The sequence below is a fragment of the Cyprinodon variegatus genome, unplaced genomic scaffold (genome assembly GCF_000732505.1).
Source record: "Cyprinodon variegatus isolate N-32 unplaced genomic scaffold, C_variegatus-1.0 Scaffold725, whole genome shotgun sequence".
NCBI classification, from domain to species: domain Eukaryota; kingdom Metazoa; phylum Chordata; class Actinopteri; order Cyprinodontiformes; family Cyprinodontidae; genus Cyprinodon; species Cyprinodon variegatus.
Window position 1 is genome coordinate 136,125 of NW_015151178.1, and position 25,604 is coordinate 161,728.

The window sequence follows — 25,604 nt, forward strand, 5'->3', positions numbered from 1 at the left end:
AGTTAGAACAATAAAACCAGATCAGCTGATAAATGAGCTTTTAAAGCTGCAGTGGACTCCATCTTTACCTCTGACTTTTCATCTTAGTTCACCATTTTTTCAATTATTTCTTTTAAAAACTACAGCTGCCAGGTTTTCATTCACTTTGAACCAGAAACAAGATAAATGTTCAACAGATCTCTTCTATACAAGCAGATCTACGTTGATCGATTAAATACAGTCAGGTTTACGTTTCCTGCTGCAAAAAGCTTGGAGATCAGAGTTTAACTTTAGAAAATATATCCAGAGGAGCGACGATGCAGCAAAGCAGCAATAGCACAGCAATCTACATGTAACAGTCCTTAAAATGCTGCAGACTTGGTGTTTAGGGTTGTTGGGTTTTCTAAATGAAACGAACAGCAGAGGAGCTCTTCAGACTGAAGATCTGCTGGTTTTGGGTTGAAGAGCTGCAGTGGCTGTCCTGGAAACCTCTCAGACGTATAAAAGACTAGACGGCGATAGGAGCGAAGCTCTGAGGAAGCTTGTCCCTCGTGTTTAGAAGCAGCTTTCAGGCGTCTGGATCCTCAGATTGTTCTTATTTTTTTATTTCCTTCTTCTCCCGTTTAACTGCTTTGTTTTTAGTTCATGCATCCGTCTGAGAGAGAAAACAAACAATCACCGAAGATCACTTTTTAGACATCAGCTTGTTCGGAATCCGATGGAGGCGGGGAGGCGGTTTCCATGACAACGCGTCAGCTTCTGTACCTGGTTTTCCTCAGAAAAAAAAAAAAGTCAGAAAAATATCTCTGCTCCATTCGAGCGTCTGAACAGACGTTTAAGTCCTGAAATGATTCCAGAGATTTTGGTGCTTTTTTATTTTTTGTTCCCTGATTTCTCCGTTCCCGGCGGTTCCGATGGAGCTCCAGATTCTGCGTCCGCTCCGGAAAATGAAACAGGAAGTGACGGCGGACAGTTTTCTTTTGTTTCAAACCTCGATCTGAAGCTCTCACAGTGTTCTCTGAAGTTCTGGACGACCCATCTGACATCATCTAAGGGTTCGGTTCTGGTTCCGCTGACCTGCGGCTCAAACGCTAAGAACAGTTCTGATGATTTGACGCGTCCAGGTCTGACGCTATGAGGCGGAGATGAAGGATTCGCAGAATCAGTTCCTGCGAGGTCAGGATCACACGGGACATTAGAACCTGCTGTTTCCTCACCCAGGGCGGGCGGAAGCAGGAGGAACGTTGTGCTCAAACTGGTGAAGATCAACCAGGTGAAGATTTTTTTTAAAGAAAGAAGATCTGTTTTCAGACTCTGAATAAAATCCAACTGAAAGGCTTTAAAATCGGTTCCTCTGACTTTATATCTGCATCACACCTGAGAGCCGAACCTGACCTTTCAGTAGAACCTCAGTAACAAATCAGATTTCATTCATAAATCCTGACTGTTTTGTGATAAACGGGACTGTAAACTGAGTTAGATCCGGTTTGGACCAGTCCCATGTGATCCCTCCTCAGAGTAAAGTCTTGATCGTCTGGTTTTCCGCCCTTTCATCCTGGCAGGAAGTTCAATCGTCACTGGGAGACTTTCACAGTAAAATCCAGTCTTGGAACCGCGGTTCTGATGCGTCGGCGGGGGGGTCACCGCCTCTGCTGGCTGTAGACGGGGAAGGCCAGCGTGACGTTGAGCGAGTCGTTGTGTTGGACCAGCGAGGTGTGCTGGTAGTGCAGGACCAGCTCCTTCAGGGAGCCGTACAGGTTGTAGGGCTCAGCGAACCCGTAACCGGTGCTGGTCTTGTTGATGACGCAGTGCTTCACCTCGCCGTCCACCCTGAGAGGAGGAGACAGACATGGGTGAACATCAGAACCCTGCAGAGGGGTTGCTGTGAGAGAACAGGTGAGGGGGCGGGGCTTACACAACGGAGCAGGCGGCGTAGCAGCCCGGTTTGCTGCTGTCCCGGACCAGGAAGGTTCCGTCTCTCTTCCCTCGCAGCAGAGCCTCGGCCTGATGGCGGTTGATGTTCCCCAGACGCCACAGGCGCTCGTCGTGATGAGGAAGGTCCTCCTCATCCTCCACCATGCTGTACTCACTGAGAGACACGAAGAGGAAGAGTTACAGAGATCCTCTAGAGACAGGATGCACACCGCAGGAACATTCAGCTGCTCATACGGCTGGCTGTTGCTAAGCAACCAAACAGGAAGCCAGGCGGGTAGCGAGACTCACTCCTCTGTGGTTTCGTTCTTCAGCCCGAGCCACTCGTTCAGCTTCCTCTGTCGGACTCCTTTCTGGGTCAGCCACCTGAAACGGACCCAAACAGAACCGTTAGTCGCTACGCAGCTTCCTCCCGGGCCGCTGCTGGTTCCTGTGGGCGGGGCTTACATCAGGTACTGGTCCCTGGTCTTGCGGAGCTGGATCAGGTCTGGTTTGATGCTGTTCATCTTCTTGTCGATCTCCCGGTTGTCTCCAGCCTGCTTCTTCAGATCCACCTCCAGGTGGCGCTTGCTGTCCACGATCTCGCTGATGCGAGACTTCAGCTTGTCGTAGTTCTCCATGATCCTTCAACGACACGGGAAGAGGGGATAGTGACGGACCGTTTCCACAGCAACAACAGCTTATAATAGAACCTAGAAAGTATTCAAACCCCAGAGCTCCCAGCTGCAGGTCCACTGGGGTTTTATCTCCTCCAGCTTTGAACATCTACAAACATCTCTGCTTCTCCATAAATCTAAATTCTCTTTACAGTTTTTGGATTTTTTAGTCTGGACTTTGACTAGGCCAGTCTAAGCACACTGATCTGCTCTGATCTAAATCATCTCTAGCTGCTGGAAGGTGAACCTCACCCCAGTCTCAGATGTTCCTCCTGGATTTTTCTGATTTATCTCCAACCATCGATCTGATTTCCTTCCCTCTGCTGGAGGAAAGCAGGAAGAGGGAACAATCATCTTCTACGCGGCTTTTTGGTTCCAGGAACTTTCTTTGGTTCCTTTAAACATAACTGTTCCTCTGAGGTGACATTTTTTCCGTAAAAACTGATTGAAAATAAATTCTAATATCTTAAGATAAATGAATTTTCCATTACTTTGAGCAGGAAAATAATGGATATTTTCCTATTTATAACAGAAACTATTTTAAACTGCCTGACCTCCTTAAATCAGGGGAAACTAAACTTGGATCAGGACAGATAACTTTCTTAAATTTAATTTTTTAGCTGTTTAATTAATTAAATAAACCAATTAATCAATTAAACTATTTAATCATGTGGAGTTGAGGACGTTCTTCCATCTGAGCTGCTGTTCTCCAGCCTATCAGTTCAGGTGGATCTGCAGCTCCTCCATCCTCTCTCTTTATTCAGATAACAGGCTGAAGCTCTGAACACGTTCAATGTTTAGAACCTAAACTGGTCCAGAACTTCCTCCCAGACCATCTGCAGTGTTCCTTCCTCTTCATGATGCTCGTTGTTCTCTGATTTTCTTCAATCTGCTTTAAGTCGCTCTAAGTCGAACCCACTTGGTTACAGTAGATGTTTATTTTAGTGGTTTCAGAGAAGGGTGGTCTGAGGTGCTTAGAAGAAGCCTAGATCAGTTTGAAGGGGTGTGAAAACCAGAGCAGCTTTATCTTTAGAGCAGTTTTAACACCCACAGGACCAAAATAAAACGGTAACAGTCATATGATACCAGAAACATCAGTAAGACCTAAAAATAAATATCCTGTCTCAGATTAATATAATAGATCAATCAGAGGATCAAAGAAACAAGATAACATGGAACGTTTAAAGGTCAACTCTGTTATAAAATTCACAGCTGATCTGCAGAAGTTAATCAGTTTAAAGATAATCTCTCTGCTTTAGAAGAAATCCCGCCCATAGGGTCTGAACGAGACGATCTGATTGGCCAATGAGCTCTCATTTATCTCCCGGCTTTAAACCCGATTCATCAGCAGGTCTTTTCTTCCTGTTCACTGTAGCTATGGCAACCCAGCATCCTTTTTGCATGCTCCATGTGCGAGTGTGGTCCCAGACACAGTTGTCGTGGTAACAGCCTACCTCTGAATCTCCTTGTCGTTGCCCTCCCGTCTGAACTTCTCGATGTACTCCTTGCTGAAGCGTTCCTGCGTCTGGCACTGCTCCTCGAAGATCTTGATGGTCTCGTTGAACGCCTCGATGGCCGTCCTCTTCATCTGGATCTCCTGCGGGCGACCAGAGGGGGCGCTGTTGGTTACATTCCTGCATCTTCTTTGCTTCTTGGCGTCCGGCTGGCAATCCTACCTGAGAGGTTCTGGTGTATTCCTCGTAGAGTCGGTCGTACTCGCGGTTCTTCTCCTGGTACTGCAGGTGGTACTCGTGCAGCTTCTTGCCCACAGCTTCCACGCTGTCCTCCTTCACCACCTGGTCCTGAACAAAAAGGATGAGCGATAAGAGGAGGCGGAGCTACCGCTGAGGCCACGGCGGCTCGTCAGAGCGGGGGACGTACCTGCTGGTGTTTGGAAACCGGGTAGAGCAGCTTCACGTCCAGCTTGGGGTTATACTGGGCCAGGGACTCGTGTCTGTAGTGGTTGATGAGCTCCACCACCGAGCTGAAAGTTAGCGGGTCGGAGAAGCCGTACTTCCCCTCGCGGTGGAAAATCTTTATCAGTTTGTTGTTGCCTCCTTTCCTGTAAACACAGAATCAGAAACTTTAACGTGTGACTTAAACATGAACTTGTTCCAACACCTTCAGACAAACAGACAGACCTCCCCCTAATATTAAACTCAGACCCTTCAGACTCTCAGAAGAAAAAAAAACGTTTCTGAAGCGGTTTCAGATTAAAGTTCAGATCTGGTTGGACTTTCTGTAATTCTTCAGAGCAGCAGTTTGTGTTTCCATCACAGTCATGTGATCGTATCTCTGAGCATTTATCTGATCTCAGCAGCGGCGCTGTAGGCAGCGGCTTTAACATCACAGCGCTTTCAGCTTCCTGCTGCTTCATGTCTGAACATGATGAAGTTCAGGGAAACTTCAAACATTTAGACTTTGGTAACGTTAACGCTTCAAATTAGGGTGATTAATTTATTCTATCTATGAATAATAAAAGAAGATTGACTCTATGGGCTTCCATAGCTCAGACTGACATCAGTTCTTCACTTCTGTTTTTAGTCGTCTGATAAACTAATTCTCTGTGTAACATCGATGCTGCTAACATACATTGTGTTCTTTTTCATTTTTTGTTGTAAAATAAGATTTTTTTACAGCATTTTTCACAGCTTGAGTTGCTGCCATTTAAATCAATGTCACCTCCTAGAGAGGATGAAAGAGTAAAAGCTGGCCTTTAAAAGAAAAATACCCATTTGTCCCTTTTGTTATTAAACTTAAAGGGGAACGCCGTTGTTTTTTTTACATTGGTCCCTTAATTTTACATTATTACATCCTGTTCTACTCACCAATATAAGTTTAGTGTCATTTGGAGCCGTTCTGAAGATATTCCGTTAGGTTATATCCAAGTAACGTCTTCCTATGGGCAATGACTTGAAGGCACAAACTAAACTGTTCATCATTTATTCTGTATGGTACGCTAGCATTCAGAACATGTAGGCCAATCACTGTCCCCCAGACATCAGAGGTTATATTTTTTATATTTATATCTTTTAAAAACTAAGCGGCGCGTGTATGACGTGTAAAAAAAACGGCGTTTCCCTTTAAGTGGAAATACACAACATAAGTTATTCAGATTTGGTAGAAAATAAAAGAAACCAGAAAGTAGCTTTTGCCAACCTTTACTGCAGATAAAAAAAATAAAAACAAATTAAGAAAAAACCTGAAACAGCTCAAATCTCCATCGGTCATCAACCGGTTAAGTTTGTTGGTTTTTAAGCTAAGCGGCAAAGATTCAGGATCTTGTTTTAAACTAGGCTTGTCCCGATCCGATACGTGGATCGGATCGGACGCCGATATTGGCAAAAAAATGCGTATCTGCAAAGCATGTAAAAATACCGATCCAGTTTAAAAAAAAAATCCGGTCCGTATTTTCCAGTTTCGCCGATTGAAACAATCCATTCCACTATTTTGCGCCAGTGTTCCCCGAATCCGGTCCGTATTTTCCAAAACACCTTCAACACACCCACAGGTCTTTTTGGGTCTGTCTCCCGGCCGAACCATTAAAACAGGTGAATTGGAAGATAGCGGGAAAATGTCAGCCGTGTGGGATTATTTTATCCAGCACGATGTGTAGATGGAGACTAGGTGTGGAGGACACTGGGGAGTATAAGGCATTTTTGTGTAACTATTATTTGCACTGATTTTTTTTAAGCAGTGTCTTTTTTCAACAGTAGAGTCCTGATTCTAAGTTAATAGACTATTTTCCACTCCTGTCTGTTTTGCATTTTTATTAAAACTTACAGTAATACTTGCACCTTTAACTGTTTACGGTTTTACTGCTCACTGTGCAATTTCAGATTGCTATTCATAATTTTGTCCAGTTTGTGTTTATCTCTTAATAAACAGGTAAGTTTGTTGTTACCAAGCATTGTGTTTTATTCAATATCACCTAATTTAGCTGGCTAGATGTTATCAAGAGTTCTAAAACCCTTTTCAACATGAGTCTTACAACTAAGGCTAAATACTTTAACTTAAATACATGCTCGGATAGGCTGGTATCGGCCAGTATCGGTATCGGATCGGAAGTGCAAAAACCTGGATCGGGACATCTCTATTTTAAACCAGATTATGGTTAAAAACTGGACAGAGCAGAATCACAGAATTAAATCTGTTTAGATATTTTAAACCATTCTGACTCCTGCTCTGAGTGAGCCTCTGTGTTAGAGTCTGTATTGTCCAGTTAAACATTAATCGATTTCTAAATTCGCTGTAGATTTCAATAATTGATTAATCAAAATGTTGGAAAGGAGTGCGGCGGTGGTGTAGGGGTCACCGTGTACGGAGGCTTTGGTGCTGTGAGGTGGTGTACACGCCCACATAGCCACACGGAGAATAAAAGAGCGTCGTATTCGCACGCAGACCCACGTGTTTCGAGCATCACCCAGCCTCCAGAAAACAATTAAACCCTCCGATCACAGCTCGCAGAAAGAAAAGTGCAGTTTCCTTCTGAGAGTCAGTCACTGAATCTGAGCACAGAGCCACTCATCCCATGAACGATCGTATCAGAGAGAAACGTGTTTCAGAACAGCTGGCAGCTTTACCTCAGAGTCAGGGTGTAATCTCCGTGCATCTTTGTGGAGGCGTCTCGAACCAGAAACGTACCGTCGGCGGTGTCCCTCAGCTTCTCGTTCACCTCCTCCCTGCAAACACAAGCAGCCGTCTGTGTTCTCTGCAGCCTCACGCGGCTCTCCCTCCTCTTCCTCACAGAGGACATGTGATGGTCTGTCTCACCTGGAGATGTCCCCCCAGTACCACTCGGCGTCCTGCAGGGAGATGCTGTTGTTGAAGCTGCTGGGGGCTGCAGGAGTTGAAGACTTCACAGGTTTGGGAGGCAGAGCTGAAACAAAGAGACAGACGGTTCAACGTGTGGAGGACGTGGAACCAGGAAGAAAATAAACGTCTCCATCATCAGCCTGACAGCTGACTTCATCTTCCACACTTCATGGACTTATATTAACAGACGTACAGGAGGACAAAACAGCCTTTATCTTGCAGGAAAACATCAAGATTTAGATTACACATTAAAAGAAACTTCTTAAAAGACGAGGTTTAAAATAATGGAGATGAATTTCAGAGAAAAGGTTTGGTTTGTGAGTTTTCTCTGCTGAACATTGAGCAGATCCTGAAGAACCAGATCTCAGTTCTTCAGGTCGTCTGACAGTTTAACGTAAAGATGAAACCTGTCAGAGACTTTTTGTTGCATACTACTGACTGTATGAACAATTCAAACAGTTCCTGCCAGGAACCTTTAAAAAGAGACATTCTGACCCCTGAAATAAAAACCAGAGAGTTTCAGACAGCAGAGACGTTTCATCTGCTATAAAAACAACCAGAGGACGCTTCCTGTCTGGTTTCTGCATCATCCGATCATTTTTACTTCTTATTTTACAGCCTTAACACTTCTTTGCTGTGATTGGTCCAGAGAGCAGAAGTATATAAATTCACTCAAAGCTTTTTTTATGTCCTTCCTTGTAAAAACTGACAGTTTCTGACTGCTGATCAGCTCCTCTGTGCGTCCTTAAGTTTGATTATTTAGGGCCTCCTTACCATAACCCTAATCATCAGCAACCAACAGACTCTGGCTGAACTCAATAAAAAGATAATAAAAACAATAAAAACTAACAAAAATAAATTAGAAATCAACTGATGAAAGTTTTTAAGGCTACTTTAAGGTTATCTTGAGTCAAACTGATGTTTTGCAGATTTTTTTGAGCTGATTTAAATGATAAAAATGACATTATGATCAATTCTATCCAAATCTTTCTTAAACACAAACATTAACAAATAAAACTAATTTAACAAAGGATAGAAAATAGACAGAGTGTGAATGTGTGCTTTTCGCATGATCTCAGGCTGCTGAAGGAACTAACTAATCAGAGATTGCATGCATGCATCGGCTGAAACAAAAGCGAATATCATCCAAACATATCGACCTGACAATGTTTCTATCGGTCAATCTTAGATTAATCAGCTGAAAGGGAGGTTGGGGGTTTAGTGGAAGCAGGAGATCAAATCAGTTTTGGAACTTGGGCTGAATTTGTTATTAAATCGCTGGTTCAAAAATTGCATTTGTTGTTTTTTATTTTACATCTCTCTTTGCAGGGGATGAAGCAGACTGAAGATGTTTTATCATTATCTCCCTTTTATCTCCTCATTCCTTCATCTTTCCTCCTTTTTTCCTGTTTTCCGCTCCTGTTCCACTTACATTGCAGTGTCTATAAAATCTGTAAAACTCCCTGCATAATTATAATAAAGCTATTTATATGCATAAATAAACCGGAACACTATGGCGATAGCCGTACTGCTCCACTTGTGAAAGTAAAATCTGTTGGGCTCCTTTTGGCATCAAGACAATTATTCTTATTGTCACATCGCCAGAAAGGACACTGTTAAAAAAACATTTAAAAATGCAGATTTCTAAATGGCAAAGAGACTAAACCTGTTTGTCACATTACGTTTAAAGAGATTCAACTCATCATTTGTCACATTGTCCTTTCAGGTGGCGGCAATAAGATGAAAGTGGGTTTTGCTGTAAGCAGATCTATGCAGATCAGTTAGAATTAACTCTGGACTAGCAACTGTTTAAAGCAATAACGGTTATCTGGTTATAGTTTGGTTTTCAGAAAAAAAAAATCTGTCAGGATTTTATGCTTTTGATTAAATACCAATAAAATCATTTAATGCAACGATTTGTTTGTTATCTACCCTTTATGCAAACAACTCAACAGAATAATATCAAAGAAAACTGTTAAGGTTTTAATTCAATCCTCTGTTTGAGGCTCCTTTTTAGCTTCTTTTTCCTTTAAAATCAGGACTAAAACGATTCAGCTTCAGTTGCCATCTGTTGTAGGAACACAGATTCACTGACCGGATGCTCTGTCAACCACTGAAACATCACAGCCTTCAAAAATTACCATGGCTTCATCTCTAAACCATAAACGAGTCGACTAATGATGCACGTATTCATAGCTGTATTCAGAAATCCAGTAGACTCCAACATGAACAGCTCTACTTTATTGTCATGATGCCATCAGGTTGATTCTTGCTGCTGTTTAAGTCCCACTGCTGCGAACCTGCAGGCAGAAACTGGCTGAAGGAACACGAGCGGAACGATGAGTCAAACAGCCGTTTGTAAAACTGAGCTTTCACACAGGATTTATAACCAACAATGAGAGGATTTCTGCTCATTTATTAGCTAAAGCTACGGCTGAATGGTATCAGGAAAACATAAGTAAATCCTTCGATGACACCTCCGTCCAACTGGCCAAATATTCCCAACAAACGGATAATAAAACCTTCTCTGGAATCTAAAGTCCTGCAGATGCTGCATTAAAACAAGCTTTATAAAACTGCTTTCAAATTTAAAAGAACTAGATACGTTCTGCAGAACTAAATAAAGACATTTTGCTGTCTCAAATATTTTTTAAAGTAATTAATTAAAGCAAACAAACCCAAAAACAAGACATGAGAAATTATAAGAAGATTAGAAAGCAGCAATCAGCTGCTGAAGTAGTGTTGGTGGAATACTTTCTATGCAGTATACACTGGAAAAACGATGTAGAAATCAAGTGTATTTAGCCTTAATCTGAGTAGGTAAACGAGAGTTTGCCAATGGAATGAGTATTTTTACTCTTACAATAAGATAATTAGATAAAATGCACTTAAAAATAAGACAATGCAAATGAGTTTTCTTATTTTAAATGTAAATAGTCTTGTTCCATTGGCAAAATGTCTCTTTTATCTCCTCAATCCAAGAACAAATGCACTTATTCTAAGAAAAAATGACTTATCTAGAGTTCGATTTCTTCCAAGTGATATAACTCTATGTTGCTCTGATGTTTCAGTTTCATTTCGCTCCATTTCCTGTTGCTTCATTAGAAACTGTTTAATCTCCATCATGGCAGCAGAAAGCTGGAAAAGTTCACCTGACTGCTTAAACATTAAATTATCATTGAATCCATTTTCCGTTTCTTTTGGACACATCACCATTGAACACGTCATCATTCCCCATCAATCATCGGTTTACTGGACTCTTTATAAACTGTGCAAGAATGGCTTTTAAAAGAGAATTAAATCAGATATCTAAACCTAAATCCTCTAATTTGCTCCCCAGGATGGAGGAAACATCCAGTTTGAACAACAGATCCTCTCCACATCCACCGTCTTTGTTCGGCGTTTCTCCTGATAAACCCAGAGCTACGGAGCAGAACTCTCTTTTTTTGTTCCCTTTAGAAACTTTAGGTGTCATTTTAACTTATTGCACCTTTTAAACATTTCATTCTCACTTTGAGCCAAAGGAAACCACAAAAAGATTCCCCTGTTCCAGCACCTTCTAGCAGCTAGCTGCTGATGCTACAGAGTTTATACAGGAATGAGTAACTCTAGTTTAATGCTTTTTAATGCTCTTAGAATTCATTTTAATGCCATCATCAAGCAGCCATGACTCAAATATACACGCAAAATCCTTCATCTGTTCCGTCGACAGGCAGCAGCCATGTCCGAATTCCTAAATTTCCAGCCACTTTTGCTGAACTTAGCATTTTTCCCCCCCATTCTCCACCTCCAGCTTCTTTTCTGAAAATGCTGTCGAATCAACCGGAAGCAGTTCCGCACAAATATATCAAGATATATCTGATTAAATCGTTTTTATAAACTTTCTTTTTTAATAAATCATTTTAAATGCCGCAATAGTCCTACTTAATGCATTTTGATGCCAATTCAGGCCATAATTTAAAAAACTAACAATTTAATGACAGAAACACTGTGCTAATGCTCTTCCCCCGTTAGCAGTTTTCCAGATGAACGGGGCTAACCTCTACGCGTCGGTTAACTCTGACAGGATAACTTAGTGCTTCCAGTTTTAGAGAAGAAAACCATCAGAACCAGAACTGTTCTGAACATCAAACAATATTTTTACATTTCAATATTTAACAGCATGTGTTCTCCTCGCTGGCAGAGGTGTCCATAATCCGGCCTGGAGGGAAAGATCTACAGGTTCTAGATGTCACCCTCGGTCCAAAAACCTAAATCAGACAATTTCTGGGCCTCTATAGAACTATGAGGAGGTGATTTTGAAAAACGCCTCTTAAAGCTGCAGGACATGAAACAGATATCTGATCAATTTGCAAACATTTAAGATTGATGAAATGTTTTTAAATCAGTTGGACCAACTGGCCAGGTTTGTAATAATTCATCATCTGCATCCTGGTATTTCCCTGTTAGGTAGCAGTGGTGGGCTCAAACTAGGTGGGAGTGATGCTTAACTTTTAAGAAAGGCTGCAGCTTCAAAGGAGCTGCTGTCTGTCCTCATGAACATGTGATGAGCTGGACCGGAGGAAATGGAGGAGCAGGTAGAGATAACGCTGCGTCACAGAACCTAAGAGGATCCATCCCAGCCTCAGACCCCCCCGCAGGGGTTCGTCCTCAATCCTACCTGGACTCTGCATGTTAATATAACACAAGATCTTCTCTCTTCCCATCGCCGGTTCTGACGGGGCTCTGCCTCGATCCTGGCGCTCCATCACAGCCTCTGACCCCTCTCAGATGTCTCAAACGACTCACAGGTGGAATTAAGCCTCTGGAAAAACACCGAGCTCGGTTCTGATCCGAATCGCTGCAGCTCAGAACCTCAGAGCTGCCGTCATTTTATAAAAACGACCCAACTTCCCCTTCAGTCCGTCTGCTTCAGTCTCTGCTCCACTTCAAAGCTCGGGAGGCAGCTTGGAGATGTGTGACATCAGCGCTGGCCTCAGCCAATCACGTTAAAGGCAGTGATATCACCAAGGCAACGCCCCCCTCTCCTCCGCAGCAGCATCTCTCTCCGTGTGGATGGATGATGTCACCGATTCGGCTGCTGCTCCTGCTGACCGACTGACTCACAATCAGAGGAGGAAGAAACTGGATGGTCTCACAAACACACCAACCTGCATCAGGGTCGGCGCTCTGAGCTCATCCCATCATCCTGACAGGAAGCTGCTGATTTATTCCATAATAAAAACACTTTTTATTTTCTTACAGAAACCCTCATTGCTGGAGTTTCTATCATGTTTTGAAGCCGGTTTTTACCTCCAGTCTAAACTGCAGCTCATTTTGAGCTAAATGTTGTGCAGAGGGCTCAGCAGGGGGCGCTGCGGCCCCCAGATGTTCGGTTTTTCTACAGGCAGCACAGAAAGCCTCGAAGAAGACGAGCAGAAAGCAGATTGTTGGGCTGGGTGAGGAACAGGAAGCCTTGTGATGAGTCTGAACTCTCACCACCATTTAGCGACTCATAGGTCATGTGACCAGCCATAGGATGAAAATCACCGCACAGTCATTCAGCCTCACCATGTGACTAACAGACCAACAAACCCCCCAAAAGCACAAGCAGCCAGGAAAACCCCTCTGAACTAAAAGAAGGCTGATCCACTCTAAGCTCCGTCCTTATGGTCGTTACTTTGTGCTCAGTCACGTTGAAGGAGGGAGGGGCTCATCTATAAAGCTGGGATCACAGAATCATCCAGAACCTTTTAGTCCATTGAAGCTTTCAGGGTGGAACTCTGGTGCAGAAGCCCACATCCTGAAAACCAAACAATGATCCTCCCTCCATCTAACTTCTCATAAGAATAAAAAAATCCCAGACTGGTTCATCTGATTACCAGATGGAGAAACCTCTTTCATAACTTCACAGCGTTCCTCCATGGCTCTTGACTCCATCAGTGTTGCTTTATACACCGATACTTAGCCATCAGTGATGTGAGGCTTGAATCTGCTCTATAAACTGATAATGAGTCAATCTGGAGGCCAAACAAAGCTTGGAGGTAATAAAATGTTTCAGCTTATGAAGTGCAGATTTATTGCAAAGGGGGAGACCAACCCCAGCTCCTGACAGCGATATAGCCGGATAGTTTCAGCTATATCATGTTCATATATCACATAAAACCTAAAACATAACACAAATATCAAGATAAAATTATGTCTAGATGATCAAATATAATTTGATCGAACTGAAAACATCATAACGGCCCTAAATTCACTCAATTCATTCATTAAACAACCTGTTTCTATTAAACTCTGGACTCCAGATGTAAAAATAGAGGCTGTTGGTTTTCCATCTGACTTACAAACGATTTCATTCTGTAATAATCGGAAATATGCCTGGATTAATTTGGATTGATCTAAATATAGCTTACTGGATTAACTATTACCAGCATGAACTCAAGTAAAACTGATCTGGTTACTAATAGTCTGAACATGAACCGATTTATTATTAAAGCAACACTTCAACTTCTGTCCACTAGAGGTGCTAGACCTACAACTTCCAGGTTTAGCTCTATGATTTCAAAGTTAAACGACCTCCCTCCATGTTTTGGAATCTGACAGCAGAACAATTGTTCAGCTTTATTAGAAGTCATTGAGCTCCTGGTAAATTCAAGGCCACATTCACTCCTCTAGATTAAACCTTACATCAGAGAACCAGAAATATGTCTGATCAGGTAAGCATCAGATGTTCAGCTAAGAACTGTTAGCTTAACCAGCTCTGGTCTTATAAAGGAGGTCAGACTGCCAGAAAGCAGCGCTCTGGGTCACATGACGCAGTCAGAGACGGATCCCACCATCTCAAACTACTAAGCTGAGTTTTTAAGGAGCATCGATACACCATTCTAAATGAAGATAATCGTTTGTGTTGCTTTAAAGGTATAATGGAGGATTTTTGCTTATTTTTGAAAAGACACACCCTCTCCATTTAAAAAAAAAATGCACATGCATAACCTGTACACCCTCTCTAGAGGGAATGCCTATTAAACGTGTGCGAGAGCCCATTTCTGCTCGTGCACGCTCTGTTTAAAGGTTACTGATTGCATCTCTCATACATGCTTACTTTCCAAAAGATTTGCAATTTTTCCACTATGTAAGACTTACTACCACTAAGTGAAAATGGCTGATTACCAGGGCTGTATGAACTGTTCTCTCTTTGCAAAGATATGAAAATAAAATGCCAACTGAGTGGAATCCATCCATCTCCATTAGTTGAATACTTTTTCTCCAATACAACGGCCTTATGTAAAAACTTATCCCTAGAATGATTGATAGTTAGGAGGAAAAATTATTTTGATGATCCACCCGGGAAAACAACATCCTCCTCTGTACCTTTAAGTTTGTTTATCAGGGAAGCAGATGTTTAGACGCCATCTTTGTTTCTAGACCTAGCTGAGATCCACTCGATAAAAACCCAGCTCTGGATGACATCACTGATGACATCATTGAGCTTAACCTCCCTGACCAACATGGCGTTCAACATCGGCACTGAGACGGGAACCGAGCAGCTGGTGATCCAGTTTAAACCTAACCACCTCTGATATGGATCAGACAGTTTGGACTTACCTGGTGCCGCTTGGTTCATGTTGAGCTCTCCGGTTATCAGAACGTCCAGAACCTGAACCAGACGATCCAGAGCCGACTCGGACCTGGATGGAAAACAAAGAATCTGTGAGTTCTGACAGCAACGCTCACATCCGTTCCTGCTGAGACCCAAACAGAGGTTCTGAAGTTCTACATCAAGCCTAGAAGTGAGGTGAGTCTGACTGACCCGGCTGGCTGTCGGAACAGCACGGGGCTGAAGTTCTCCGCCAGGATCCGGGGGCTCAGCTGGTTCCTGGAGCCGTGCAGACAGAGGCGGGCCAGGTGACGGACCACGCTCAGCAGGGTCAAACCGTACTGCGGCGGGTAGGCGGGTGAGCTGGCCACGCCCCGTAGAACCTGGGCACAATCCTCCGGGTCTCGGACCTCTGCAGACAAAAACAGGACATTTATATCTGGACAGAAACACCCATCGACCAGCAGGAACCATTACCCAGTCTATAAATGTTAGACCTCCAAGTTCTGGAAGGTTCTTAGGTTGTATAAAAGCTATTTGGACCATGAGGTTCTGGATTCTGCTGACCTTGGACCGCATGGCTCATGTCAGCCTGCAAGGAGGGGGGCAGGATGGGACCAGGGAGATCCTGCAGGAACCGGACCACCGCGTCACACAGAGACGGCACATCCAGCTGCTCCAGGTCTGAAAAACAAACGCACATCAGTTCACCTGAAGGGAACCGGGCTGAAGTAGAACCCCTGGAGTCATTTGGGTTCCTCACCGGTGTCGGCCAGCTGCCGGGTGTCCAGAACTCCTCCGCTCATGCTGCGGTACAAAGCCGGACTGTCAAAACCTGGACAGAGAGCAAAGAATCGACCCGGTCACCATTTTTGAAATCCTCTCACAGAACAGAGCCTGAATCTGACTGAAACAAACCGAACCCTTCAACCAGAAGTGGGGCTTCGGGTCGGGTTGGTTCTGAACAATTTCACAGTGAGATCAACCGAAGCAGAGCAGAAGCTGGTGTCATTTAGAGACGGATGTTCGTGGTTTTAAAGGAAAAAACAAAAGAAACAGCCTATAAAACTAAAACTGGAGCTAAAGGGAAACTTATCCCCCTCATCATTAAATATTCTGATTCTTTCGTTTAATCAATTGAAATTGGACGTTTACGTCAATTCAGAGAACCCAGAGGGTTCTACGGAAAGCCTGGTTTAAACACGAGGGGTTCCTCTACCTTTGGTCTCGATGATCTCCATCAGTCTGCTGAGGAGAGGCGGGGCTGTGTCTGGGGGTCCGAACTGCTCAGGGAGGTCCGGCAGCGCCAAAGCTGAGGAACAAACAAAACCAAAGTTTAAGAGGAACCAGCAGCCATGTTTGGTCCAAAACCTTGAAAGCAGACAAATCAACCAGGCGACATCGTCATACATCAGGTTAAGCAGGAAGTAGAGGTAGCAGAAAATAATTCATAAAGCCAAGTTTTAATCAACGTAATCAGACAAGTTTTACTAACTTTATCATGTCAGCTAGTATTACTGACGCTGCATGACATCCAGAGAAATGAGGCTACGTTCAAACAGCAGACTGAAGTGACCCAAATCCAATTTTTTTACCCATATGCGACCTGTATCTGATCTGACAGTCTGAACAACACAGATCCGATTTTTTCCAGTGTGACCCAAGGCCACTTGGCTTTGTGGTCCTGAATCCGAGACGAATTTGACCTTTTCAAATGCGATCTGTGTCTGAACAGCCAGGTCGCATTCATCCAACCCGTACCAGAATAGTGACAGAGGTCGTTATTCTGCGTCTTGCTATGCAGAGGCGAGAACAAAAACAACAACCATGGCAGACGATGATGCGGAGAGCAGTCTTTATGTTTAACCATCCGTTTTTAAGGTTGAGAAAGATCACTAGATGCGCTCCAGCACTGCCATCTATGTTTACTTCCGTAAACAAAGAGCACGCTGGCTTGTAACGTCATTACGTCCTCTGTGCACACATGAGATCACATACAAGTGGCATATATTTGGAAACATGAACAGCAATGCAAAAAAAAATCGAAATTGAGCATTAAGGCCTGCAGTGTGAACGTAGCCTTAGATTCTAATGCTGCAGCACAACCAGCTGATTGCTCATCTGAGCCAGGACGTGTTTAACAAATGCCAATCCTTCTCCTCTTTAGCACATTTATGCTATTCCTTTTTAAGTTTAAAACCACCTTAAATAACCATAAACATGTTTGTTTGTGAGATTTAGTAAGTATCTTCATATTTTGCTTTTCCCATGAAGACCTTCTAATGCGATACTTTAAAAAACTCAAAAGAAAAAGTTGACGGAAACACATCTAATAACATTTCTAACAACTTAGAATCTCCACGTTTCTATGGCCTCCTCTCACCCGTAGAAAGGTGGAGACAGGCACCAGCACCCCTCTCAACCCTACTTGGGATTAAGCGTGTTAGAAAATGGATGGATGGATGGATGGATGGAGAATCGTTTTGATTTCATTCACAGATTTAACCCAACTTTCCGCTAACAGCTGCGTTTAACTGGGAACTGCTGAAAAAACTTCTGAAGACAATTATAAATTCTCCCCTATTCTGGTTCTGCTGAGGTTCTCTCACACAGTTATTTGTGTTGCTCTACGGAAGAGGATTAGGGCCACCGAAAAGAAAAATTAAAATTAACTGATTTTTTATTTTTATTTCAGTTTAACATGGGAAAAAAGTCAGAACTCTGACTTTTTTTATCAGAATTCTCACTTTTTATCAGAATTCTGACTTTAATCTCAAAATTCTGACTTTAATCTAAGAATTTTGACTTTTTTATTGTCAGAATTCAGTCAGAATTCCTATAAAAAGTCAGAATTCTGAGATTAAAGTGAGAATTCTGATTAAAAAAAAGTCAGAATTCTGAGATTAAAGTCAGAATTCTGACTTTTTTCCCATGTTAAACTGAAATAAAATTTAAAAATCAGTTAACTTTTTTTTTCAGTGGCCCTAAACCTCTTCCGTATCGCTCCCTTTCTGATCTTTGCTGGTGAAGATTCTCAGTCACCCAGGCCATAGTCTTTGTTTCAAACCCTTTTTAACCCACCGAGACTTGGAAACAGTGGTCCACGCCTTTATTACATCGCGGCTGGACTACTGTAATGCTCTGTATACAGGAGTCAGCCAGTCTTCCCTCTCTCGCTTGCAGCGCGTACAGAACGCTGCAGCACGACTTTTAACTGGGACAAAGAAGAGGGAACACATAACACCAATCCTGGCCTCACTTCATTGGCTCCCTGTCCATTTTAGAATTCATTTTAAAATTCTTTTATTTTCTTATAAGTCAATAAATGGCCTAGCTCCACCATACCTCTCTGAGCTACTACAGAATTACTGCCCCGCTAGGTCCCTTAGATCAGCTGATCAGCTCCTTCTAAAAGCACCTAGAGCAAAGCGGAAGCTCAGAGGGGACCGAGCATTCTCTGTGGCAGCTCCCAAACTGTGGAATGCCCTCCCCCTTTCTATCAGACAGGCCCCTACACTAAGCTCTTTTAAAACCCTTTTAAAGACCCACTTTTTCTCTCAGGCCTTTGAGTGAGACTTCGACTTTTTTTCTGCTCTTACTTGTTTTTTTTTAATCTTTGAGTTTGTTTGAGTGTGTTGTGGTGATAATTGTGTTTTATAATCTGCTCAAATGACCTGTACAGCGCTTTGATTTTAGCTTTGGCTGACTGAAAGCGCTTTATAAATAAAGTTGAGTTGAGTTGAGTTGAGATGTTTCACTTCCCATCCAGGAAGCTTTTTCCTTTCTGATTCGTTAAAACATAACGTCAGAAAACAGAGCTCCTCTACCATCACAGCTTCAGCTGAACACTAACACTGAGCGCAGATCTCCGTCTAACAGGCAGCAGAGCAGCTTTAGAAGATTAAACCGGCACGTAGGCCAGAGTTAACAGAGCAGATGTTGGCTTCCAGTGATTAACTGCTGGAAGTTGTGCCTTAATTAGCTCAGACTCTTCTGAAAGCAGCTCTCTGCTCTGAAAGCGGCAGATGATTGAAATGTGTTTCATGAATCTGGCTGCTTTGTGGGGAATTTAGCCAAACAAAGAAGAAGCCATGCATGTGTGAAATGAATCAGACGGATGCAGAAAAAATTTTGAAAACAACCAGATGAGCAAACCGCTAATTAAAACAAGAAGGTCATCTGCAAACATTTAAGCGGTTATTTATGGAAACTGCTTATGAACATCTGAAAACGACCAGGAGCTGCAATAGAAGCCTGGAAAAAAACAAGTTAATCGGCTTTAGAGGAGGAAACTCTGCTTGGATCTGATTCTAATGGAAGCTAAACCTCCAGATCCCAGCAGATGATGGGAAGCTGCCAGGTTTCAGTAAAACTGTACGGTGAGAATCAGGCTTGTGGGTAACGTCGGGTTTAGAAACAGACATGGCGTTCTTCAGAAAGTAATCCATCCTCTTTACGGCTCTGACTGTTTGGCTCTTTAGCCGATCTTACAACGAAAAGGCAAAGAAATAAAAACCTCCGACATGTTTGTTTCTGAAAGGAGGAAATCGGAGAAAAAAGAACAGCAGTTCTGGGAAAAAGGCAGGTAGCAACAGCAGCACACACACACACTTCCTGTGCTCCACAGTAAAGCTGATGGCAGCAGAACAGACCTGAGATCTGTTCAGTCAGCAACCACAGCCCTCACTAAACACCAGCTGTGTATATGCCAACATCTGACACCGTGGAGGAGGAACAGATCTGCTGGGGGGGGCGTTCTGGTTCTTTAGAGGAAGAAAAAAGGTCCAGTTGGACCTGAAACTATGCACCAGGGTTCTGTTTAGAAGCAGATATTTATCTGTTCTAGTGAATAAAACAGCAGAGAGGAAGCAGCTGAAGGAAACCAGCCTGAGTCACAGCAGGGGAGAAAAAAAAAACATGTTTGCTCAACCAGAAGCAGAAACATTAAAGTTAAAATAAAACAGGGAAACATTTTTATTCCTGTGCGTCAGCAGATGATGACTTACTCTCCGACTCGGAGTCGGTCCTCACAGATGCTGCCGATGGTGGTCTGGGTGGGCGGGGTTTCGGAGTGGGCGGGGACATCCTCTTCCTCCCAACAAACTCTACATACGTCCCTGGGAAGTCACCTTTTTCCTGTCGAAAACAGAGAGAGAGGCTTTAAGTAGAGGTTTAATGATTTTCACTGACTCCATGGATCCCAGAACCCGTAAGAGACAAAAACCACTGAGAAGGAAACACCACATTGGTTCGTTAAGGAGACAAGAACCTTCAAACATAGAAAGAGCTGCAGAAAATAAATGAAAAACAACTGTTGCCTGATCTCAGGAACACAAAGAGAAAACGCTGCAGCCCAGTCCTGAAACGTTCAAACCTAACTGAGCTGGTTCTGATTCACAGGGGGGGGCGTCATATTTCAGCGGATATCATCTCAGCCCAGTCAGACCCCTGTTGCTGTGACCACCGTGTGGTTCTGGACCACTCTGTCAGCTCTTTCATCAACCCTCTGAAGGATCCACAGGAACGCAGATCAAAGAGAGCAAACAGAGTCCAGCTGCAGAGTCAACGCAGAGCACAACGCTGGCAGCTGCTTTACCCTCCTGTACCTAATATTCTGGCCGACTCTACCGGGGAACGTAGAGCACAGACCACAAACTAACACACAACCAGTGGAAGCAGAACATTTTCAAGGCCTCTTCAAGTCGTCCAACAGTAAAAATAATATATATCCAGTAGGGATGGAACGGTTTATGAAAACCGTCCGAACCGTTCGGTTCGACTGTCTCGGTTCGATTCGCGTGTGTTGCGTTCGGTTCATGCGCTGCTCCTTTTTCTCATAGGCGAAGCGTTTACACTCCAGAGCAGAAGGTGGCGGCACTGCGACCAAAGCCAACCACCAGTAGTAAACAAGAAGAAGAAGAAGCGAAGCAGCGTAGCCGGGTGTAGCAGAAAAAAATCAGTTGTTGTGGAGAATTGTGTGGGTATGGCGAGTGGGAAAGAACAGGAGTTGGAAGACGCGCCAGCAGCACTTTATAGGTCTGCTGTATGGGACCGCTTTGCATTTAGAGTGACCTACGATGACGGCGGAAAGAAAGCTGTGGATAAAAGTGCAACAGTGTGCAAACATTGTGCAACATGTATTGTTTATGCTAACAGCAACACGACCAACATGTCAGGCTAACAATCAACATATACAGAACCGAACACCGTGACCACGAAACCGCGAACCGAACCGTGGATTTTGTGAACCGTTCCACCCCTAATCTCCAGGCATTTTTCCATCCTTTGTGATGTTGTTTATGAACTAAATCATAACATGTATATAGATTCTTATATTTATGAACTAGGGACGTAAATAAATAATTGACTTACAGGGAATCAATTAATGGTTTATAAAGGTTAACATTTGTTCAATCGTACTAACGCAACGTCTGCTTAGAAGGAATTTATTTCAGCGTTATAATCCTGCTGCTGCCATTCTTCATTTCTAAGAGTCTCACTGGTATTTGCTAGATAAATAATTCTAGATTGGAAGCAAGCTAGAGCAGGAATATAAATCGATCCAGAGTCCAGTCTGGGAATCTGCTTGATGGAGACAAAGATTCAGAATGAAAATTATCCGGTTCTCTTAGTAAATATTAACAGTTGATTAATCCCTTAAGTTATCAAATACAAAGCGCCCATTTAGCCGCGCCGCATGGCGGAACAGCATCGACTTCTCTGTGCTGTGAAGGTGAGGATGTGATGATAGAAAACTAAAGAGCATTATGAAACCTGTTTGTAACATTGCAGGAAAAAACTGTTAGCAATAAACACAGTAGATTGGAAAGGCTTGTGTGAGTTGATGCATTTCATGAAGCTAAGTTTGAACTTTTCCTCAGAGAACGATCACAACTGGCTGTTTAAAGGAGCTGCTAACAGGACAGTCTGTCCCAGCACTGGATGATGGATTACAATAAACACACAGAGCTATATCAGTTAGCATACTCTGCAGTGAAATAAGGTGGGAAATAATCTGACAGCATGTCAGAGTGACACACCCTGTCTGTTAATGGAAACAGTGATCGAAAGACGTCTTTTGACACAAAGACTTTTTTGCTCTTACTGCAAAAAATTAAAACTCATTGGCCTGAAATGGTCCAGTTCTCTATTCTACAGATCTGAACTGGCACCAGTGGTTCTCTACACCTTCCCTAAACAACAATAAGACAGCTGTGAGGATGTTCTGGAGGGCAGACTGGGCAGAATCTACAGCAGCGTACCTGAGTGGTCTCATTGAAGCCCGGCAGCCAGCCGATCTCTGCTGGCCGCTCCTCGTCTCCGTTGCTGCAGCCGAGCGCCAGCAGCGCTCCTTTGGTGACCAGCAGCATGTCTCCGACATGCAGGTCGATGTCCTCCTCCCTCTCCCTCTTGTAGTCGTACAGCGCACGGTACTGAAAGCCCTCTGTGCTCATCCTGACGTCAATATGGCTTCAGAGTTTCTATCAAAAACTTTATCAACTCTGGGGTAGAAAAAACGGTAGAAAAATAGGGTTCTCTGAGGTCCTGAGGGCGTCTAAAGTGGAGAATAAAGTAAATATGGCGTTTCCAGCTGTTGGTGCGTCTCTCCTGTCTCCATGTTTGCTAATGTTCTGTCATCCCTCCAGACCCATCCACAGTCGCTCGATCAGAGAAGCATCTTCCTCCTTCATGAACTGGAGACTGGGCGGAGGTAGAGGCCACATCTGTGGAGCCACAGCTCGACCTGGGAGAAGAAACAGGATTTTAGCAACGAGCAACGGGATGAGAGCAGCTGCAGTTTATGGACACATCAAACCGTCTGCAACAGATTTACGATGTCATTGACTCTGAGCCGCAAACTGTAGCTGCTTCTAGAGTCTTAGAATATTAAGAATTTATATGAAGTTTAGTTCTGTTTAAATATACAGTGCAAAGTCTCGACATGTTTTATCTAAAGGCGATTTAGTAAAAACTATTTAAGAAAATCGTCCAGATTGGTCAAAAGGTTTCTAAGGAAACCCAGCTGATTGCATCTAATCACTGACTTTGCAGAAATAGCTCCTCTGTGAGCGTGTGGCATGTCACTGACTTTGCAGCAACCTCTCAGCCAGCGCGCATGCAGCGGCGTTCGTATATTTAGCAGCGGTTATGCAGCCGTAGCCTCATGCAGGGCTTCCCCAGGATGTTGTTTAGCTGCAGCGATGAGCAGACCAGATAAAACCGGATCTTTGGGTTTTAAATCAGCAAATACGTATAAAAATAGTTACAGATTATATAACTGATTAACAGCCGAAGAAGGCTTATGTTTGAAATGATACCAAGAGCATCAGAGTTCATCACCATGTTTCTCAGAAGTACCACTGAAACCTAACTTGCACCAAAGCTCAGACTGTAACTGGACACAGTTTACCGTCAAACAGGTCAGGTGATCCAGACGCACTAAAACCCAGCTCTCTGGTTTTGGTTAGTATGAATAGTTTGAACAGAGGGGCTGAAAACTTTATCAACTCAAAGAGCCGCTTTGTCCTCAGCAGCTGCAAAATATATTCATGAAGAGCCATACTGAGGATTGTATTCATATTAAAAGCCTAGGAAATTAAACTTAATTCTTCATCTAAAATCAGAAAAAAAGAAAATCTATCATTTTACCTTTAACAAAGAAAAAAAACTTATATAATTTGCAAATTAAGCAAGCTTAAAGCTTAAGACTAGTCATTACTTGTAAAAGCTGTGTACTATTGTTGCCCTGCTGCTTTAGAAATTCTATGCAAATACTGCATAAAAACTTCCAGAATAACCTTTTTCTGATGCCTTAATAATTAAAATTTTTATCTAGTTTTGTTAGAGCCACATAGAATAGATGGAGAGAAAAAAATAACAATAAAGTTATTAAAATCCTTGCTACATGCAGCAGAAAAGTGAAAAAACTAATGAGTAGATTTTAACATTTTAATTTTTTTTTATTAATTATTCATTATTTGTGAGTCATGGCAGGAAATGGGTATTACTGGTTCACTTTCACAGCTGAATCACTTATTTTAGAGGAAAGGCGGCAAATCTTATTTAGGGGAAACATGTATGAAGGTTCCAATTTAGCTCTACGACCATTAAATTAATAACATGTAAAATACTGACCAATCCTTTTTCCTGAAATATTTAGTTTTTAATCAAAAATACATCAACTTTGAATCATTAAATGAAGTTGTTGAAATGTTCAAGTTAATTAATCAAACAAATCGTTAAAAGATATGCAGTTGGAACAATTATGGTTAATTTCCAAACTAATAAATCTACTATAAAACATTTAAAACTAAAAGAAAAACCTAACAGAAAAAAGTATTTCATGGGTCTTACCAGGGGAAATTACCAGAAATTCTACAGCCTGGATGTAAAATTGGCAACTCATAAAATAAATATATATATAATTTAAAAAAAGAAGATTTAAATTAGTGTACTTTTTCAAAACTTGAAGTTTTTCCAAGGGGCTGTAGGGGGTTTCATTCAGTAGGTGGGGGGGACCAGCTGACTCAGGTTCTCCATATTAATATATGCATTTAATTAAGAAACGTTTTCAACAATTACAATGTTATAGATTTTAGTTTAGCCCTTTTAACAGTTCATGAAAAGTTAATTAAAAATCATTTAAGAATTAGGAAATTCATTTGAAAAAAAAAAAAGGTTCTGATCTTAATATTTTTTTGGTTAATTTATTGACATGATTAATAAACTAATCAAATCTGTATAATCTACATAAAACTACAAATGATTTAAGCCCCTTGATCCTGCAAATTTTCTGTCTTTTTAGCATCTTATTTTAACATAAGTACCCCTTAACTGCTGCAATAAACAACATAAAACACATTCTATGTCCACACATCTATTTAGACCAACTGATTATATGTCTATATAAAGCTATTTATCAAAGAAGAACTAATGGTCAAAAAAGTTTTCTTTTTCTGATTTTGGAGATCTGATCAGACTACATTATAGATGGATTCTTATTTTATTATTTTCCTCCAATCTTTTTGTCTTTTCTTCTTCAGAGCAATCAGCGCAGAGACTCGCAGGAATAATGAATGTTTAACACCTTATTAATGCCATTTACTTTCCATTTCAAGTATTACTTTATATGTAATTCCTTCAAAATGTCGAGTTTTATACTTTACATATTTTTCATTTACTCTTAATATTTCTTAAGCACTTTTAGACTAAAAGTTGTCATATATAAAAGAGAATTGTAAGGATGGTATTTAAATACAGTTCAGGGGTTTTAAAGTTAAATCCCTATAAGAACGTTTTTGTTTTATCAGTCTGATCTTAAAGGTGGTTTAAAGCAGAAACTGCTCCGTGATGCAGTAAAGGCTGCTGGACAGAAACAGGAGCCCGACAAAAAAAGCTCCAGGAAACAGGAAACCAACAAGCTAACTGTGCTAGCTGGGGGAAAAAAAGACGTCTCTCACCTTTTAGATTTTTAAAGCTTTATCGCCAAGAAAAGGCTCCAGCAGACAGAACTTAGAACAACATGATGGGTTCCATCTCCACGGGTTCTCCAGAACCAAAATAGATCCAATACGTAGCGAATATCCTTAGGATGGAGACGCTGGAGGATCGAGCGACCGTCCGTTCAGCTTCTCGGCAGCAGA

General features: G+C 42.3%; 1 protein-coding gene across 1 annotated transcript; it reads right to left on the minus strand.

The window, feature by feature from the left end:
* Positions 1-855: 855 nt before the first annotated feature.
* LOC107097814 (phosphatidylinositol 3-kinase regulatory subunit alpha-like) lies at positions 856-25,604 on the minus strand. Its single transcript, XM_015395116.1, has 17 exons — positions 25,422-25,604; positions 22,224-22,705; positions 19,968-20,097; positions 16,181-16,273; positions 15,725-15,796; positions 15,529-15,645; positions 15,175-15,373; positions 14,970-15,052; positions 7,341-7,446; positions 7,151-7,249; positions 4,449-4,629; positions 4,244-4,369; positions 4,022-4,164; positions 2,359-2,535; positions 2,203-2,277; positions 1,895-2,068; positions 856-1,809 (listed from the first exon to the last, which is right to left on the minus strand). Exons 2-17 carry the CDS (start codon positions 22,413-22,415, stop codon positions 1,620-1,622), a joined length of 2,157 nt encoding a protein of 718 aa, XP_015250602.1. The 5' UTR covers positions 22,416-22,705; positions 25,422-25,604; the 3' UTR covers positions 856-1,619.

Bases quoted from the DNA above. Each gene is read 5' to 3' on its own strand.
- LOC107097814 (XM_015395116.1), bottom strand. From the start codon at position 22,415: ATGAGCACAGAGGGCTTTCAGTACCGTGCGCTGTACGACTACAAGAGG. The intron at 15,053-15,174 runs GTCAGTCAGACT...TTTTCCATCCAG, and splicing joins CTGTTCCGACAGCCAGCCGG to GTCCGAGTCGGCTCTGGATC. The intron at 7,250-7,340 runs GTGAGACAGACC...TTGTGTTTGCAG, and splicing joins TACTGGGGGGACATCTCCAG to GGAGGAGGTGAACGAGAAGC.